Source organism: Castanea sativa, chromosome 8 (assembly GCF_040712315.1).
Source record: "Castanea sativa cultivar Marrone di Chiusa Pesio chromosome 8, ASM4071231v1".
Taxonomy (NCBI): Eukaryota; Viridiplantae; Streptophyta; class Magnoliopsida; order Fagales; family Fagaceae; genus Castanea; species Castanea sativa.
The window spans coordinates 24,785,308-24,803,509 of NC_134020.1; the positions used below are offsets into that span (position 1 = coordinate 24,785,308).

General features: G+C 35.0%; 1 protein-coding gene across 1 annotated transcript; it reads right to left on the reverse strand.

The window, feature by feature from the left end:
* On the reverse strand, positions 1 to 2,167 carry LOC142607051 (uncharacterized). The gene is made up of 2 exons (XM_075778460.1): positions 2,024 to 2,167; positions 1 to 1,031 (listed from the first exon to the last, which is right to left on the reverse strand). The coding sequence occupies exons 1-2, from the start codon at positions 2,057 to 2,059 to the stop codon at positions 114 to 116; spliced, it is 954 nt and encodes a 317-aa protein (XP_075634575.1). The 5' UTR covers positions 2,060 to 2,167; the 3' UTR covers positions 1 to 113.
* Between the last annotated feature and the right edge of the window lie 16,035 nt (positions 2,168 to 18,202).

The window sequence follows — 18,202 nt, forward strand, 5'->3', positions numbered from 1 at the left end:
TAAACCAAGTTAAAGAGCTATGTCAATTTTTAAACCCCAAAACAAAGTATCACATTTACACCATCAACCACTGAATTTCGATTTTTACATAAGAGAAGCAAGGTTCAGTGATTTTACTGAAACCTTTGTCGCTTGCCTGCTGGGACATGATTGTTAAAACTAGCAATTGTGGTCAATGGCATCATATTGTTTGAATATGAATTAGAAGGGCCACTAGCAAAATTTAACATTGCTGCTGAACAAGTTTGAGAAGTCCCACGAGACATTACAGGATATGTGGATGAATTCAGTGGTTTTTGGACCATGTATCCAGCATTTGCAGGAGATTTAGAAGAGAAATCTGCAGTCTCACAACCTTTGATGGAAAAAGGAGGAATTTTGAAGGGTTGCAAAGGCGGAGGATTTCGCCAACGAGGAAGTGGCCCGGCAACAATAAGTGTTTGAAGTAAAGGACCAGCTTCCATCACAGCTTGTAAGAGTTTTCCCTTTTGAGGCAAAGCTTTTCCTTTAACAAGATTATCAATTACTTCAGAAGCTGGATCAATCTTTGCCTTTCCAGGAGAGGCTAAATCTGTGGACAAAGAGCCATTATAATCATGAACAAGGGGCTGATTCACAAACCCCACTTTACCTGAATCAACCACATTAATGTTTGAGAAATCTGGGGATGAAACGGCATCAAAAAGAGAATCTACTGGGGAAGAGCCATGTGATTGGGGGTTATATGTTTCAGATAGACTGTTAGATTCTGTTATGCTTGAGTTTGCTTTAGCAGGTATTACTAGAGGACTTTCAGGGTGGACACGTGGGTGTATATTGGGTAATTCAGTTGGGCTAGAAGCCATGAGCTTGTTTAGGAGATTTTGCAGCTGATCTCTAGCTTCATCTCTTTCTTGATATGCAATCTTCAGAAGATTGTGTAAATTCCTCATATTCTCCTTGTTCTTTCTGATTTCCTCATTTGCTTCAATTTTAATTGTCTCCAGTTCAAGAGTGGTGTAGATAAGCTTCTGCTTCACCTCATCAATGTTCTGTCAATATTCAAAACAGGACAGTTAGCTTGAGAGAGAGGCTCAAACAGTAGAAACAAAAATTTTAAGGAACAATTGAGAGAAGAAAGACATACAAACACACACAGGGATCATCAGTTAGGGATATATATATATACACACACAATTTTAAGCAATGAATTGAGATACTGAAGAAGCCCAATGGGTTCAAATTTTGACAATAAATTTTTTGTAAGAAAAAATATTTCAGAGAGAGCAAAAATCAACTTCAGCCCAATAGCTTCAAAGTGACCATTGACACCAAAATCCTTTTGAAGAAAGAATCTCATCGGCACAAAATAGGCTACTGATCAAAAACTATTTCAAATTTGAGAGGAACAGTAAAATCCCTAAAACGGCCTTTAAAGATCGAGCCCCTGCAGTCAAACCATACTTCTTTTTGAAATTGATGAACAGGGGACAAGAAGATAGAGAGAGAGTTAAGAGTCAGCATTAATACACCTAGCTCTGAAATACAATGAAATATTACAACAATACACTGACATCTTGGAGCTGGTTTAGACAGATGGGCCAACAAAATGCACTTTTACACAAGAGTAAGGTCTTGGATACTTAGATTGAAAATTTCTCAACAACCTTTACTGAAAATACAACTCATTGAAAGCCAAGAGTCTTTTCTGGAGAAGAGGAAAAACCATGACTACAAAGACAGTACTAACAAAAAGGGAAATAGAAAAACTGAAGCTTCGGAAGCCAAACAAGTTCAATAGCCAAAGTTTAAAATATACATAACTAGTAAATAACATAAAGGAACTGAAACATAGAATTAAGAGAAGAATGAAAAATACCCAGGAAGAACCTTGAATACATTATGATCACTGAGTAAAAAAACCTCACAGAACATACAATTTTAGTTGGAAAAGGCAGAACCCAAAAAAAAAAAAAAAAAAAACCTTCAAATGACAAACAAAACAAGACCCAGAAGAAGAAAATGAGGAATGAGTATGACCAACCTCATGGTAACTCCAAAGACAACCGAACTCTTCCATACTATCTCTATTCTCTACCTTGCTGTTTGAGAACAAAAGGCAAAAAAATTAAAAACTAGGTATTGGGGGAGTTCAAGGAAGGTAGGGTGTGACTCTTATAAATAGAAGAACAATGAGGCACATAGGACAATATAGAGAGAGAGAGATGGCTTTTTCACAAAGTTCCAGAGATACCTGTCGGCGTCAAAGAAAATATAAGGAATGCAAAAACCTTCCGTATAGAAAATTTAGCTGATACCATTTTCTACTCTTTGTGAAAGAAAATTGATTTCTTTTCATTGAAACCGTTCCCACACTTTCAGGAACTTTGTCTCTTACTTATAACAATTTATACTCTTTCTTTCTCTCTCTCTCCCTCTCTCTCAATCCTTACATTGGTCAAGAATTAAATTCCTGTTATATTTTCCTTACATACAATCATTTCCTTAAAAGTAAAAAAATAAAAAAAACAAAAATTTAAAGGTTCGTGTTTTATTTATTTATTTTCATATGAAACATTATTAAAAAAAGAAAAGTCACTTTGTACAAGGCTAAAACCATGCTCTTGCGGAATACGCCGGTTTTATTTTAGGGAATATCCATAAATACCCCGGTTGTGAAAAGAATTTCCTTCCCGCGGCCCCTGGTTTTTAAATTGGGAAGATTCGGAGTGTTTTAAAAGGCAGGCCATTATGGGTGATGGTGTGTCTTATTTTTTTATTGGGTGATCAAATAATTGAACTAAGATCAACACCGCTTGATCAATTTTCTGTTTGGTTATTGGTCCTTTCTTATATCAATGTTATGGCTGCAATGTTTCTGATCTTATTCTTTAGTTTTTTAGGTCAACTTTTCCTAAATGCTTTGTCTCATACCGAAAATATTATTTTGATTTTTTGGGGGGTCAGGGTTAATGAAAGATTTGAATATTTTTCCCTTTTAAAAATGGTATATCCTTCTTTCTTTTTTTTCTTTTTTTTTTTTGACTCTTTCTTTGGTATCTTGGATTTTTTTTTAATATATGAGCAAAGTTAACAGATGCTTTAAAAATATTGGTTTATGAAATATTTTTAGAAAATATTGATTTTTTTATTGTTTTTTATATTTCCCATGAAAATGGTATCAAAACTTTTTTTAAATGGTCTTTTAATAAAGAGCAAGACTTAGGTACAATATTTATGTGTTGTTCTTTAGGTTTTCCTTTTAAGATTTTGTTATGTGAATTTTTTCTCATAATAAGGAAGTGTATTTTTTAGTTAAGTAGCCACATGGCTGAATATTAAGAGGAAAATCTAAAGAACGGCACCAAAGGTACTGTACCTAAGTTTTGTCCTTTAATAAATGTCCTAAAATAATAGCGTCTAAGATCTATGATAATTATATTTTTTTTATTAGAAAAAGATAATTATACTATATATATATATATTATCATATCAATACATCAATTACTATAACCCACCTTCCTGCATTGATTATCCTCACTCAAAAAAGAAAAGAAAAAAAAAAAGAGAAGAATTTTCTCAAAAAAAAAAAAAAACTTGCTACCTTGATTGCATTGACCTCTAGCCCATAAAATGTTGGTACTACTACTATTTTTTTAGCACGACTATTGTAGCCCCTATTGTTTTCCTATGATGTGAATAGAACGTGCATGCCTCAGTTGACATTTTTATCTCCCAAAAAGAAAAGAAAGAAAAAATATGAAAGGCCATGTGTTATTGGATTATTATTATTATTTTGATGAAATGTATTACTGGCTTTAATTTCATGAGAGTGAATTATATATACTAGTAGTAGTAATGCACACCGTCTTTCCAATAAGTAGTCATTGAAAATGCCTGCCCACCTTGGTTATTAAACCCTTGTTCTGCAACATACACTATTTTAGTTGATAGAAAAAAAAAAAGAAAAAAGAAAAAAAGGTTGTGCTTATTATTATTATTATTATTATTTGGACAATATTTTATAATGAAGGACGAGTCGGACCCAATGGATTAGATTATCTACCTAGGGCTGTACTAGATTGCGTTGTGAACTGCCCAAGAAAACTGAAACTAACCATATAATGGTTGACTTATTTTGTATTCATGTTATTCTTATTCTATTTGGTAACTTTTGCAACACTTTCTGTTTGTCATTGTACTCTGTTTGGCAGTAGCATATACTCCTAAGACTTTTTTGGTTTTTTGAGAAAACATATACTCCTAGCTAAGTCCTAATAATAATTCTTCTCAACCAAAAAAAAAAAGAAAAAAAGTCCCAAGACTAAGAACAACTTTTTATGGATTATTTATATGTTTATTTACTTAAATTTGGTGAACTTATAAGTTATAATTGCATTTAAATGGCAATATTCCCCATATGATCCAGCCTAATTTGTTTTGCCCTGAGTAAGTTTTCCCATCTTAAAGAGTTGAAGAGGTGAAGATAGGTTTTAATTTCTGCCGCCTCATCTCACCACTCCCTGAATACTTATGTGTATGTGTATATAATTTAATCTTTAAAAGAAAACATAAATTGGTCGTGTGTTCTCTTTTCTATCCCAATAAGACCTCCAAAATTGTGGGTCAATAAAACTCTAACTCAATTGAAATCTTAAATTGTTTCAAAAAAAAAAAAAAATATATATATATATAATCTCTTTTTTGGGGTTAAATTTTTCGCTTGGATAATAGAATCATGATATGTGATTATATATATATAATTTAATCTTAGTATGGTTAGTATTAATTCATTTAGTAATGTGTTTAATTCATTTCCATTCGGATAACATTGTTGGGTGACTTTATTATTCAATGAATTCCTAATGATGGCTTTGATAAGTAGCTACATGGCTGAATCTTAAGAGGAAAACCTAACTATACCTAAGTTTTGTCATATATATAATTAAAGCCAAAGTTAAGAGAAAAATTCAATTAGATTTCAATTGTGGGCTAATTTTGTATCATGTGTCTATTCAAGTTTTTTAATATTTGTGCCAAGTACGTTAATGAATGCATAATACTAATTGTTCAATAATAATGAATATAAAAATAAAAAAACCAATCATATTTCTACTCAACAAAAATCACCACACTTTCTATTTTATTAAAAATTAGAATATAAAAATGATCACAAATAGTAATAAACTTAGGCAGGATTTTTTTTTTGTTGAGAAAAAGGCAAAACTTTAATATGCATCTAATTATGTTTATTTTTTCTAATAATTCAATCAATTGTGTATATTTTTATGATTAAAAAAATGTACTTATTTTTAAAGGTGTCCATGCGCATGCATGGGTTCTGCAGTGGTTACATGATAGTATACATTTAAAGCCAAAGCTTAAGATAATCAAATTCTACATTAGATTCTAATTGTTGTCTACTTTTGCACTATGTGTCATATCTTTTTGTAAAAATTATTGTTCTATATGAGTTAATGTTGTGCAAAAAAGACAAAGAATCTAATATAAATAAACCATAAAAATCAAATAATACAAAAAAGAGTAAACTCATGTATAACAAAAAAAAACTAAAATAAAAAAATAAGAGAGAGAGAGAGAGAGAGAGAGAAACTCATGTATATATTTATGACTTAAACAAGTAATAATTTGAATCCATATGTGTAAGTAATTTTGATTGTTTTTAATTGTACCGTGCATATGCACATGCTATACACTAGTATTATGTTATAATTTTATATTGTAATCAATGTTTCTTTTATTCATAATATTTTTTAATTATAAACACTTATTAGAGAATATCAATTAGAATATGAAAACTCAAGAAAAAATGATAGAAAAATTGAAAAATTAATTGAATCTTAAACACGATCTCTTATGTCATGTATAATGATGTTCAAACTATTAATATAACAACTCTTGATTATATAAAAAGAATAAGCTCTTTTTTAAGTGTATACATTTCAAATATATAATGTAATTAACAACTCTTGATTGCATCAAAATTACTCACTCAAAATTGTCGTTTTAGACCTAAAATTATTTTAACTCCGACCCTATCACATATTATGAGAAGTTCACTCCATACATCTCTCCTATTTCTAACATATGATGTAATCAACTTCTTACGTATACACACCTTGGGTTTTATCCTAAATTTAAAAAAAAAAAAGAAAAAAAAAGATGAAACTTTAGTCAAAAAGAAAAACTTTAGTTGAAGAGTGTGCATGTCTACTAAGAGTACTTGTGACATATTATCAACCCAAGAATGAACTGAATTAGTTACATTGGCACAAATCCACATCTCACAGCAGGAATTTTATGCTATCAGGTGCAAACAAAATCCATTCTTTTTATTTATTTATTCAATATTATTTCTAATGTAAAGTACAAACCAATCTCATAAAACCTTGGTCTGAAAGTAACCAATGAACATGGATGAGGAATTCCATAGGAAAACCGGAAGATTTCTTTCTTTATTCCCGACAAGCGGTTTCGGCACTCTTCAAGTTTTTTTTTATTTTTATTTTTATTTTTATTTTTTATAAACAATTTTAATCAATTTTTGAACTCTAATAACGTGACCCTTGTAGTATAATAAGTTTCATACCACTGCAAGCTTAGTCATTGGATCAATCAATAATGATGTTTGCATGCATTATCAATTATGTCATTATTTCTTAATCCAACTGTTAGTGTGTAAAGTAGTGTACATGTATTATACAACTAGGCATAGAGTCGGTGTTCCCCACAAGCCTTTTTATATATATAATTTAGTCGTTTAGTGGAATTAAATTTGTGGGTTCGCTTTTAACTATAGGAAGCAGACGAAACCGCTAAATATAAAAATACCTCATTTACGACAAAGCTACTAAATTGAAAACTGTTGGGTTCTCTTAATGCAATGTATCTAACAGAAAGCATATACTATACGTGTGTAAGTGTGTGACTTCATATGTGTGGGACTGTGTGTATTTATTATTATTATTATTATTATTATTATTATTATTATTATATTTTTTGCTTAATCAAATGGCTACCTTCTACCTTCAAAAGTTGACCTACGTACCCTTATTGTAGTTTAATGGAAGAGATTTTGCAGGGAAGAGATCTTAGAGTATATGTGTAACAATTTGGGGATGTGTAAAAGTACTCATTACAATATGAAAGTTTTCAATATTTTGACATCTTAACATTGAAGGTGGATATATATATATATATGGGACATCTCATTTTTCAAATTTCTCATGCTCTCTCTTTCTCTCTTATATGTAGAGCATGGAAAAAGAACACCCTAGCATGACAACCATATTAAAGAGAAATAATCACATTTTAACAATAGTGATAGCAATCATATTCAAGAAATACAAAGATGATAGTTAGTAAACAGCTATTTAAAATATATAGGGCATATTTGGTACATGTGTTTAAGCACATGTTTTCAATTTTTAAACAATATTACATGTATTTTTTCACACTTTTTTATTTACATGTATTTTAAAAAAAAAACTAAAAAAATGTTGTTTAATCACATGTAACAATAGAACATATATTTTCAAGGTTCATTGTCAAACCAATGGATCTAAACAGTGTGAACAACTGAACATCCTTAGAGCATCCACATCAGTGTGTGGATAATAATGTATAATGCAAAATTTTTTCAATTTTACACATTTTGAGCTACATCAGTGGAGCTAAAACTAGCTAAAATAGTGTAAAATCATCCCCGAGCTACAGTACCGTGTATATTTACATGGTTACTGTAGCTCGGGTAAACAATATTTTATCATTTCTCCTTCGCTCCTTTTTTTCTCTCTCTGATCTGTTCTTAACAGACTCCATCATTTTCTCAACACAGAATACAGAGATATACTTTGCTCAACAAAAAAAAAAAACACAGACATACACAAACAACCACAGATCGGTGCTTGACTTGTAGATCGGTGCTTGACTGGTCGGAGCTCGTGGGTCTTGCCGTGGATCGGAGCTCGCGGATCGGCGATCGGAGCTGGCGGATCGCGATCGGAGTTGGCGGATCGGCGATCGGAGCTCGCGGATCGGCGATCGGAGCTCGCAGATCGCCGATCGGGGCTCGCGGATCGCGATCGGAGCTCGCAGATCGCCGATTGGAGCTCCCAGATCGCGATCGGAGCTCGCGAATGGCGATCGGAGCTCGCAGATCGCCGATCGGAGCTCCCAGATCGTGATCAGAGCTCGCGAATGGCGATCAGAGCTCGCAAATCGCAATCGGAGCTCGCAGATCGCCGATCGGAGCTCGCAGATCGCGATCGGAGCTCGCAGATCGCCGATCGAAGCTCCCAGATCGCGATCGGAGCTCGCGAATGGCGATCGGAGCTCGCAGATCGCGATCGGAGCTCCGGATGGTGATCTGAGCTCGCCGATCGGACTCGCAGATGGTGATCGGAGAGGGAGTTGATGGAGAGGGAGAGGGAGAGGGAGAGTCTGAGAGTTGGGTTTAGAGAGAGAGAGCGAAAGTGAGAAATGAGTTAGGAGAGAGAGAGAACGCGGTAATTTAAGAGGTTGTTGGGGAAAAGAATAAAATATTAAAGAAAATTAATTATTTAATTAAAAAGGGTGTAGGATAGATGAACTAATGTAGAAGTTTTGTAAAATTAGATGGGTAAAAAAGAAAAAGTAGATTTTTAGTGTAAAAGTGAGTGTGTAAAATGGAGGATCTGATGTGGATGCTCTTACAAGAGTAGCGCAGTATGGTCATGTGGATGATAGAGAGATAGCTATATGGCCTATTAAGTATTAACAATGCTATGAAGCCGCTTTGTAGGGCTATTGTTGTAAATTCGGTGGATCAACTTTGAAGAATGGTCCCAAAAAGTGAGACCAGTTTCCATTTTACCTCCTTGGCTTCCTAACGGGTAACGACTTTACCTGTCAACCCAATCATCTAAATTCGTGTAAAAAATAAATAAATTTTATGTAAAAGCAAAGGAAGAAAAACTCAAAAAAGACACAGAAAAAAAGTTTTAGGTAAAATTCAGTCACCTCTCAAGCAAGTTACGTCTAACATTTTTTTTTCAACGGTTCAATTTGGTACGGAGGCTAGTATTATTGTTTAAATAACAATTTTTAGTATTTAAATAATAATAATATTTTTGATATATATTTCTATAATATTCAAATACATATTTAATAATAATAAAAATTCAACAACGATGTTAGAAATTTTGAACTAAATAGACCCTAAATTATTACGTATTTTTTTTACAATAATTAAAGACTAAATTAATTAGTTTTAAAATATTATAAACCTGATGACCCAAATGTCTATTATTCTACTGAAACTTTGAACTATGTACACTTAGGGTCCCTTTGGATAGAATTTATTGTTAAAAACTGAAAACTGAAAACACTGTAGCAAAATAATTTTTAAATGGGTAAAAAACACTGTTAATGCCAAAAGTTACTGTTCATTGGTCTAAAATCACTGTTCATGGCCAATGAACAATAACAAACACGCGAAAAAAAAAAAAAAAATTTTTGGACGTGGACGCACGTTTTGGCTATCCAAACGCCCTCTTAGTCCTCATAATTATAGGATGCCACGTGTCAACACACGGTTAGAGAATCTACCTTGCACTAGGCACGTTTGGTTCCTACATGGCTACACGATATATAATTTGATTCTTATTAATAATTTAAAAATAAAAAGCTAAAATTTTTTTACAGTAAGATAATACGTCTTTATCATAGAGGTGGGGCTTAATAACTATTGCAGCGATCGCCCATTAGATTGTCGTTTAGTGCACATGCACATGGGCAAAATTAGGTGCAAGTCATGTGGGGGCACAACACGTGTAGACAAAATGAAATCCAAGCGTTCAAAGAAGTCACACACGTGCTGCTCATGTCGTTGCCCCTCACACCACGACACTTGGCGTAATGACCGTGCGGCGAGGCACATGCACATTTTGGCTTGCCTTGTAGCTCTTATCCAATACTAGCTCTGCACGTGTCCCATCCACCACAATATACATTTAGCTTAGAGCTAAAAAATACATGGGTTTGAACTTGTTAAATAAAAACAATGTGTGTGTAACAGTTTCAACAAGGTAACCAATCTAGATACGGCAACAATGTGAAGAAAAAAAACAAAAGGTCAGTTTCTTATATATATCAACTCTTGGATTTTTCATTCTGATAGATTTAACGAGCCGACAATGGTGTTGGATCTTACTCATCATTCATTTCATTGTTAGTTCCAAGTTAGAAACTTAGAATTTGACTTATCAAGCACTTCATGAGGGAGAAGAACATGTGTAACAACGTTCTACATGGGACTATAGGGACATGTATATTTTGGCTTCTACGGTTTACCACAAAGTGAACATAGACTAATTTATCGAATTGAGTTTCCATATCACACAAAATGACAATGTGTATACTTTGAAATAGTGTTTTCTACAACAAGGTTGCTGAAATTAGTGTCATGTCACCTCAATATATCCTTTTCAATTTTTGCTTAGAATTCACTCCAACGGTCTCCCTTGGATTCTTGATTTTTTTTCATTTTCCCCATTTTTTGTGATTGCTGTATCAAATATACTATCATTACTTTCACATGTGTCACTATAATTATTTCTGTTTGTGCTAAAGGTCTAGGTAGGCTATGCTCCATACAACTTTAGTGGTGCGTGTGACTTCCACCGTGGTTCTATTCGTCGTTGTCTTTATGGATCATATTGTTGAACAAAGATGCATGTTAGTCAGTTATGAAAATCTGAAATCCCAATAAGATTGCAGTAACGAGTTCTGACCTGCATGAGTTGCTATCAAATGGTTTGTCACTGATCGAATAGCGATCATGATAGTCTCATTATGGTTGCTATATGCCTATATAGTATTAGACTGGGCACGGTAGAATCTTGAGGACCAAAGGTCTATGTTCTTTATTAGGATTAGGAGAGGCACAGGTGCAATTCACCAACTTTGTCTCACAAAGATTTTTTTATTTTTATTTTTTTCACTTCTTACTTTTCATAAAAAATTTTTAAACTTTTTTTAATTAATGGTTGAAATTGAAAGTTACTTTTTACAACTATCATAGCAATTGCATCAGCACTTAATCTCAAACCTCTTTTTTAGATCTCAAAAATAGATTGGGGTCTAGTGCAAGCTATTATACCATGCAATACCTTCTTAATTGTTCAGATTAAAAGTTAAAAGGTAAAAAAGTTGAGAGTTTAAAAAAAGTAAATTTTTTTGAAAAAGTAAAAAAGATGTAAGAGGTATTGGTGAGATGGAACAAGAAGAAAATTCGTCTTGTGGGATATTAATAAACTTCCGATCAAGGTTTGTGAGGATGTTACTAAATTGGTGAGAAACTTTCTTTGGGGTTCTACGGTGGATAAGAAGAAAATTCATCTTGTGGGATGGAACAAGGTCACAAATCCAATTAATTTGGGAGGTCTCGAGATTTTTGATATGAATGCAAGAAATTTTGCCCTTTTGGCGAAGCTTTGTTGGTTGATTGCTGCTAGTCCAGGAATGCCGTGGGCTCAAATGCTCACCTGTAAATACCTTATCCCTCATCGCTTGAGGGGAAACTCTAGGAATCAAACTGCCTCTCAAATTTGGAAAGCATGTAAGGCGGGAGGGGTTATTTTTAATAAGGGGCTAAGGTGGTCTTTTGCCAATGGTGAGAGTGTGTGTGCTTGGGCTGACTTTTGACTCCCTCCGGACCACTTAAGCAGCAAATTGAAGGCCCTTTATCTGAGGGAGAAGACAAGCTCTCGGCCAAGAGTTTGAAGGATAGCATGGAGTGCATCTCTTTTGTCCTACTTGATAGAATCCTACAAGAAATTAAAGGTATCCCCATTGCAGCAAATCCAGCCCAAGAAGACATGTTAATTTGGGCATTCTCCAAAGATGGATCCTTCTCCCTTAAATCTGCATATCTCATTGCAAAAGGGTTTAATCTGTTGAACCTCGAAACTAGTCCTCATCAATGGGTGTGGAAAGCACACACTTCCCTTAGAATCAAATTTTTTATTTGGTTATTTACTCATCGCAACGTGCCTACAAAGGAAGTTCTTGGTTCAAGAGGGTTAAACCTTGACCCAACGTGTGAATTATGCCGGGAAGGGGTGGAATCTATCATACATACTCTTAGGGACTGTAGGGTGGCTAAAGCTGTGTGGAAAGACTTGGGTTTTGAGGAAAACAACCAGGAATTTTTTGGTTTGAATTTGGAAGAGTGGCTGAAAAAGTTTTGTGGGACTTCCATTTCCTACCCGAGACCCCATGTTCGATGGAAAATTTTATTTCCTCAAGCAATATGGACAATGTGGCTGCATAGAAATAAGGCAATATTACAATCAGGGAGGGTGGAAGAGGGCACGAGTTCTATTTGCCTAAAAAAAGGGGTGGAGTTCTATGCTATTGGTCCCAATGAACCCAACAAGCCTAGCAGAGTGCAAGTCCAAGTGAAATGGCACAAGCCTCCTACGGGTTGGGTAAAACTAAATACTGATGGGACCATGTACGGGAACTCGTTGAAGGTTGGTGGGGGTGGTGGCTTGAGAAGCAACAATGGTGACTGGTTAGGTGGGTTTGCGAGGAAGTTAGGCAGCACTTCAAGCACGGTGGCAGAGCTTTGGGCGCTGAAGGACGGGCTTACAGTGGCAAAGCAAATGCGGATTGAGAATATTTGTATTGAAATGGATGCTGAGTTTATTGTTCAACTTCTGTCAAGGCCTTCAATGGTCAATATAATGCTTGAACCCCTCTTAACTGATTGTAGGAACCTGATACAGACATTCCCTAACTCCTCGGTGGTGCACGTGTTCAGGGAAGCAAATGGTTGTGCTGACCGGCTTGCAAGGTTTGGAGCTAATATTTATGTAACTGATTTTATTTTTTTGTTTAATCCACTGGATGTGGTGGCTGAGATGTTGGCTAGAGATAAAGCTGGCATTGTTTGTTGTAATAGACTTATTATTCCTTAGTTTTAATCTCAAGCATCGTTTACCAAAAAAAAATTTAGGGTATGTTTAGTAACTGTTTTTCCCCCTTATTTTCCATTTTTAAAAACAATTTTTTATTTTTGAAACTAAAAAACTTGTTTGGCAACTTAAAATGGATAGAAAACAAAAATTGTTCTCAAAACTCAATTTATGAAGGAAACTGAAAACATGCAAAATACTGTTTTCAGTTTTTAATTTTCAAAAGTTAATGAAAAGATGCATTTAATTTAATGAATTTGCCTCCTTTAATGAGTTAGTATTAAAATTCAAATCTTAGTAACAACATATTTTAGTATTTTCTATTTTTTCTTCAAAAAACTATTTTTTTAATTTCAACTAACCAAACATGTTTTTGATTTCAAAAATACAATTTTTTTTTTATATTCCCCAAAATAAGTTTTTGAAAATAAAAAACAAAAATTGTTACCATACATAATCTTAGCTTTTTAACACCTCAAAAACCTACTTTATTTATTTTATCACCTCACTTTACAATATACCTTCTATCAAATCTTTTTTTTTTTTAATCTCTCTCTCTCTCTCTCTTAAATCTAATATTTTTACATATAGCCCATTAAAATAAAATAAAAAAGACGTAAATGCACTTTTAGTCCCTACATTTTAACGTTTTTCCATTTTAGTACCTACATTTTATTTTTACCACTTTTAGTCCCTAAACCAATTAACACGTGTTATTTTCGTCATTTCCGTCAGTTAACCGACGGAAATTGATGAGGTGGCTGCCGGAGGAATTAAAAAATTATAAAAAATGCCACGTCACTATGACACATTAGCATCTTTCTTTTTTTTTATAAATAATTTTTCAATTTTAACTAAAAAAAATAAAATAAAAACACGAACTCAAATTTAAAAACACAAAAACACAAACCCAGAAAATCAAACCAAAAACACGAATTCAAAATTAAACCCATTAACAAAATGTCACTTCTTTCTCTCTCTTCTTTCAATCACATGGTCACTCTCACTCCTCTCTCTCATTTATCATCTTCCTTTCTCTCTCCCCTCTCTCTGATTCGGTGGCTTTCTCAGATCACCCATGACACACCATCTTCTTCTGAACAGAAGCATTGGAAGGACACAGAGAGGCCGGAGCTGGAGATGCTGCCACCATTGACACGCCAATCATTTCACTTTCCACATCGGCACTACTCTAAAAACTTTGCCCGGTGGAGGAAAGATCTTCTGGTGATTAGATAATGAGTTAGTTGAAGATGATAAAGGCGATGGATTCGGCGGTGCGTGGTGGGTCAGATTGACGATGCGTGGTGGGTTAGATCAACGATGCGTGGTGGATCAGATCGACCTCTCTCTCCTCCGCCGACCCCAGCGAGTCCACCTCCACCATCGAAGCGGCGACGGTCTTCTTCAGATCGGTCAGATCGGTTATTCTATTTGGGTCTAGCTGGGTTTTGCTGGGGTTTGTCTTATGGGTCATGCTGTTTAGGTCTTGAGACCGTGAGAGTTGATCTTGATTTTGAGTGGTCATGTTGTTTGGGTCTTGAGACCGGAAGAAATTTTTTATCTTTTTTTTTTTTTCCCCCATTTGTGTTGTTGTGATCTGGGTCAGTGTTTGATCTATATTTGTGATCTGGGTCTTTGTTTGTGTTTGATCTCTGTTTTTTTCTTTTCTTTTTTCGTTTGTGTTGTTGTAATCTGGGTTTGAGTTATTTTAACAAAAGATTGGATCTGGGTTCATCTTCAACAATTTTTATTCAAATCTGGGTTTGAGTTATTCTAACAGAAGTGGTATTTTGTTAATGGGTTTAATTTTGAATTCGTGTTTTTGGTTTGATTTTCTGGGTTTGTATTTTTAAATTTAAATTTGAGTTTGTGTTTTTATTTTATTTTTTTAGTTAAATATGAAAAATTATTTATAAAAAAAAAAAAATGCTAATGTGTCAAGGTGACGTGGCATTTTTTATAATTTTTTAATTCCTCCGACAGCCACCTTAGCAATTTCTGTCGGTTGACTGACAGAAAGGACGAAAATAATACGTGTTAATTGGTTTAGAGGCTAAAAGTGGTAAAAATAAAATGTAGGGACTAAAATAAAAAAAAAGTCAAAATATAGGGACTAAAAGTGCATTTACGCCAAAAAAAAAACAACCACTACAAAAAAAACCCATAACAACCAGCCGCAACCACAATCAACCACCACCATCACTAGTCATAATCACCACTTTGTCAATCACAACCTACCACAAAAAAATAAAAAAAAAACCATCACAACCGCAACCACCATCGTCATCAACAACCCCCTGCAAAAACCATTAAAATCCACACAACCACCACGACCCATGATGCAAGACCACCACACAACCCCAACAAACCCACAACAAAAATAATAGCGGCGGCAAAACCCATAACGACACAACCCAGTTACCCAGCAAACCTAGAGATACCACTCACAAACCCATACTGGTAGTGAAGATAGCAAAACCCAATCCATACCGGCAGTGACAAGCACCACCACACCCAAAATCAGATCTACCAACACCACCCCAATCAAATCAAATCTGAGGCAGGAAAGAAGAATTTGGTGCAGTGGTGAGATGGGTTTGATCGAAGATGGCCTTGGTGGTCTGCAGTGGCTAGGAGGTGGTTCACGGTTTCAGGTGGTGTGTTTCAGTGAAGCGGCTGGGAGTGAGGATTGTCAGCTATGGCGAGGAAGAAAGAAAAGAGAGAAAGAGAGTGAACTGGGCAGAGAGAGAGAGCATTATTTTTTTTGAAAAATAGAAGAAATGGAATAATAATTTTTAAAAAAAATTCACTTTTGAGCTACAGCAAACTGTCATTATTTGTAAAAAAAATTTAAGTATACCACCATCAATATAGCATACATTTTAATTTTAGTGTATCTTTGTAAATGTTTTTAGATGACTTAAAAAATATAGCATACATTTTAGTGTATCATTGTAAATGTTTTTAGATGACTTAATTTTTAGTATTAAAGGAATTTTCATTAACCATTATTGTTTTTATTAATATAAATAAAGGATGCACAAAGTATAAATGCTTGTGGAGTGTGGGTGCAAGGGCCGGGGTTTAAGTCTTCAGGAAGAAGTTTCACACATATATACACTTAGATTAGGGTAGAGTAGAAATTCTATCTTGTGTTAAAAAAAAAAAAACAAGAAACTATTGGGTTTATCAAAAAAAAAAAAACTATTGGTGTTCATCAAAAAAAAAAAAAAAAACAAGAAACTATTGGAGTTAGAGCTCACAAAAAATCCTCAAATTGAATTTTTTTTTTGGTTGTTTCTTTGTTAAGGAATAATGCAAGAATTGGGGAGCTACAAAAGGACCTCCAAGGTGGTGGTGATGGATGCTATGGCTTTTCTACAAGATTTGCATGACATGCATTCTACTAAATGGCGTCCGCTAAATTCAGGTAACCATAAAGTGAATTTTGATAGTGCATTATAATTATATACAGACTTGAACATAGCAGGGAGAAGTAACAGGTGGTGTGAGTAGTAAACTGTACATAGTCAATGAGGCTAATGAAATTGAAGTTGCTGCAACTGCATGGGCTATAAACGTTTGCCCTACAATTAGCATTGTCACTACAAAAAACGCGGGTCTTAGGCCGCGTTTTTTTCAGCCGCGTTTGCAAAAACGCGGCCTAAGACCCTACTTGGGCCGCATTTCTAAAAAACGCACCCACAGCACCTATATTATGGCCGCGTGTGACGAACGCAGCCCAAGCCCAACTCTGTAGCCGCGTTTTTCTGGAATGGGCTGAAGCCGCGTTTTAAAAACGCGGCTTCAGACCCATCTGGATTTTTTTTTTTTAATATATGTCTTGAAGGCGCGTTTTAAAAACGCGGCTCTAGGTGTCCTAAAGCCACGTTTATTAAAAACGCGGCCATAGTTAACCCTGAAGCTGCGTTTTAAAAAACGGGGCTAAAAACCCTACTATAAATATTAAATGAAAAAATCTGCTTACCTAAAACAGCCCTTGCTCTATCCAAACCTTCAAACCCAATTCCCTCGATCAAGACCCAACTCGAACTCAAGTCCGCCCCACCCTACACCGCCCGCGCCGTCGTTCACCAAGGCATCGTCACTGACCTCCAGAGCAAGCGCCGCGGCACCGCCTCCACCCTCACCCGCACCGAAGTCCGAGGCGGCGGCGAAAAGCCTTACCCTCAAAAAAATAACAAAAAAACCCCTAAGGCACCCAAGGTCCACCACCGATCGTACACACTGGCGCTGCCTTGGGTCTCTCCCTCTCTCAATCTCACTCAAGACACTGACAGGGCCAACTAACAGTAAGTTTTTAAATTGATTGTTTTGATTTTTGTTTTAGGGTTTTGATTTTAGGTTTAGGGTTTTGATTTTAGGTTTAGGGTTTCGATTTTGTGATTGTAGGGTTTCGTTTTTGTGATTGTAGGGTTTCGATTTTGTGATTGTGGGGTTTCATCATGCACATTTCCAATTCTGATCAACCTTGATTCTGATCCTGTACAATAGAATTTTCTTGCACAAGCTAAGATTTGCCGTATCTTATTTGCTTAGATGTAAATCCGAAAAGTCGCTTCTAGAATTTGCTCTGAAATTTGTTGATTTCATGCATAACTAAGATTTGCATGTAATTTTTGTTAAGATTGATGGCTTTTTTTATTTTTTTTTATGGTGGCCTTAACTAAGAGTTGATGATGATACTGCTCACGAGAGCGTACGGAATGGCCACATAGCTCTAAATGCGATTCAGCGTCGCCATGCCAGGGTTTCATCCGGTGATACCATATCGGTTAACAGGTCGGAGCTCATTCGATTCGATACCACCACCACCACCACCACCATCGCCATCTTTTTCTTTTTTTTGCTTAATATTGTTTCTAATTGTTGTGTGTGGTTTGTAATTTGTTTTAGATTTATTCCACCGGAGAATTTCGACCTGGCATTGCTTTCACTTGAGTTGGAGTTTGTGAAAAAGGGGACTAAAAGTGAACAGGTTATTATAGACTTTCAGTCAATAATCTTAGTTTTAACTTCATGGAGGGGTTTTTTATTTTATGCTTAAAAAAAAAATTGGTGTTCTCGTTTTTTTGTAGGTTGATGCTGTTTCATGGAAATAGCCCGGCTACCTTGACGCCTCCTATATCGGCATTTCTTGCTTCAAGAAACCTACCCTTGACACCTCCCTTTTTGATTCAATGGGTGGTATTGATAGTCGAAAGCAAAAGCGAAAGTAA

What these genes read in the sequence shown, in the direction of transcription:
- LOC142607051 (XM_075778460.1), bottom strand. Translation starts at nt 2,059, where the DNA reads ATGGAAGAGTTCGGTTGTCTTTGGAGTTACCATGAG. An exon ending in GTCTTTGGAGTTACCATGAG is followed by an intron (nt 1,032 to 2,023) that starts GTTGGTCATACT and finishes GAATATTGACAG; the next exon opens with AACATTGATGAGGTGAAGCA.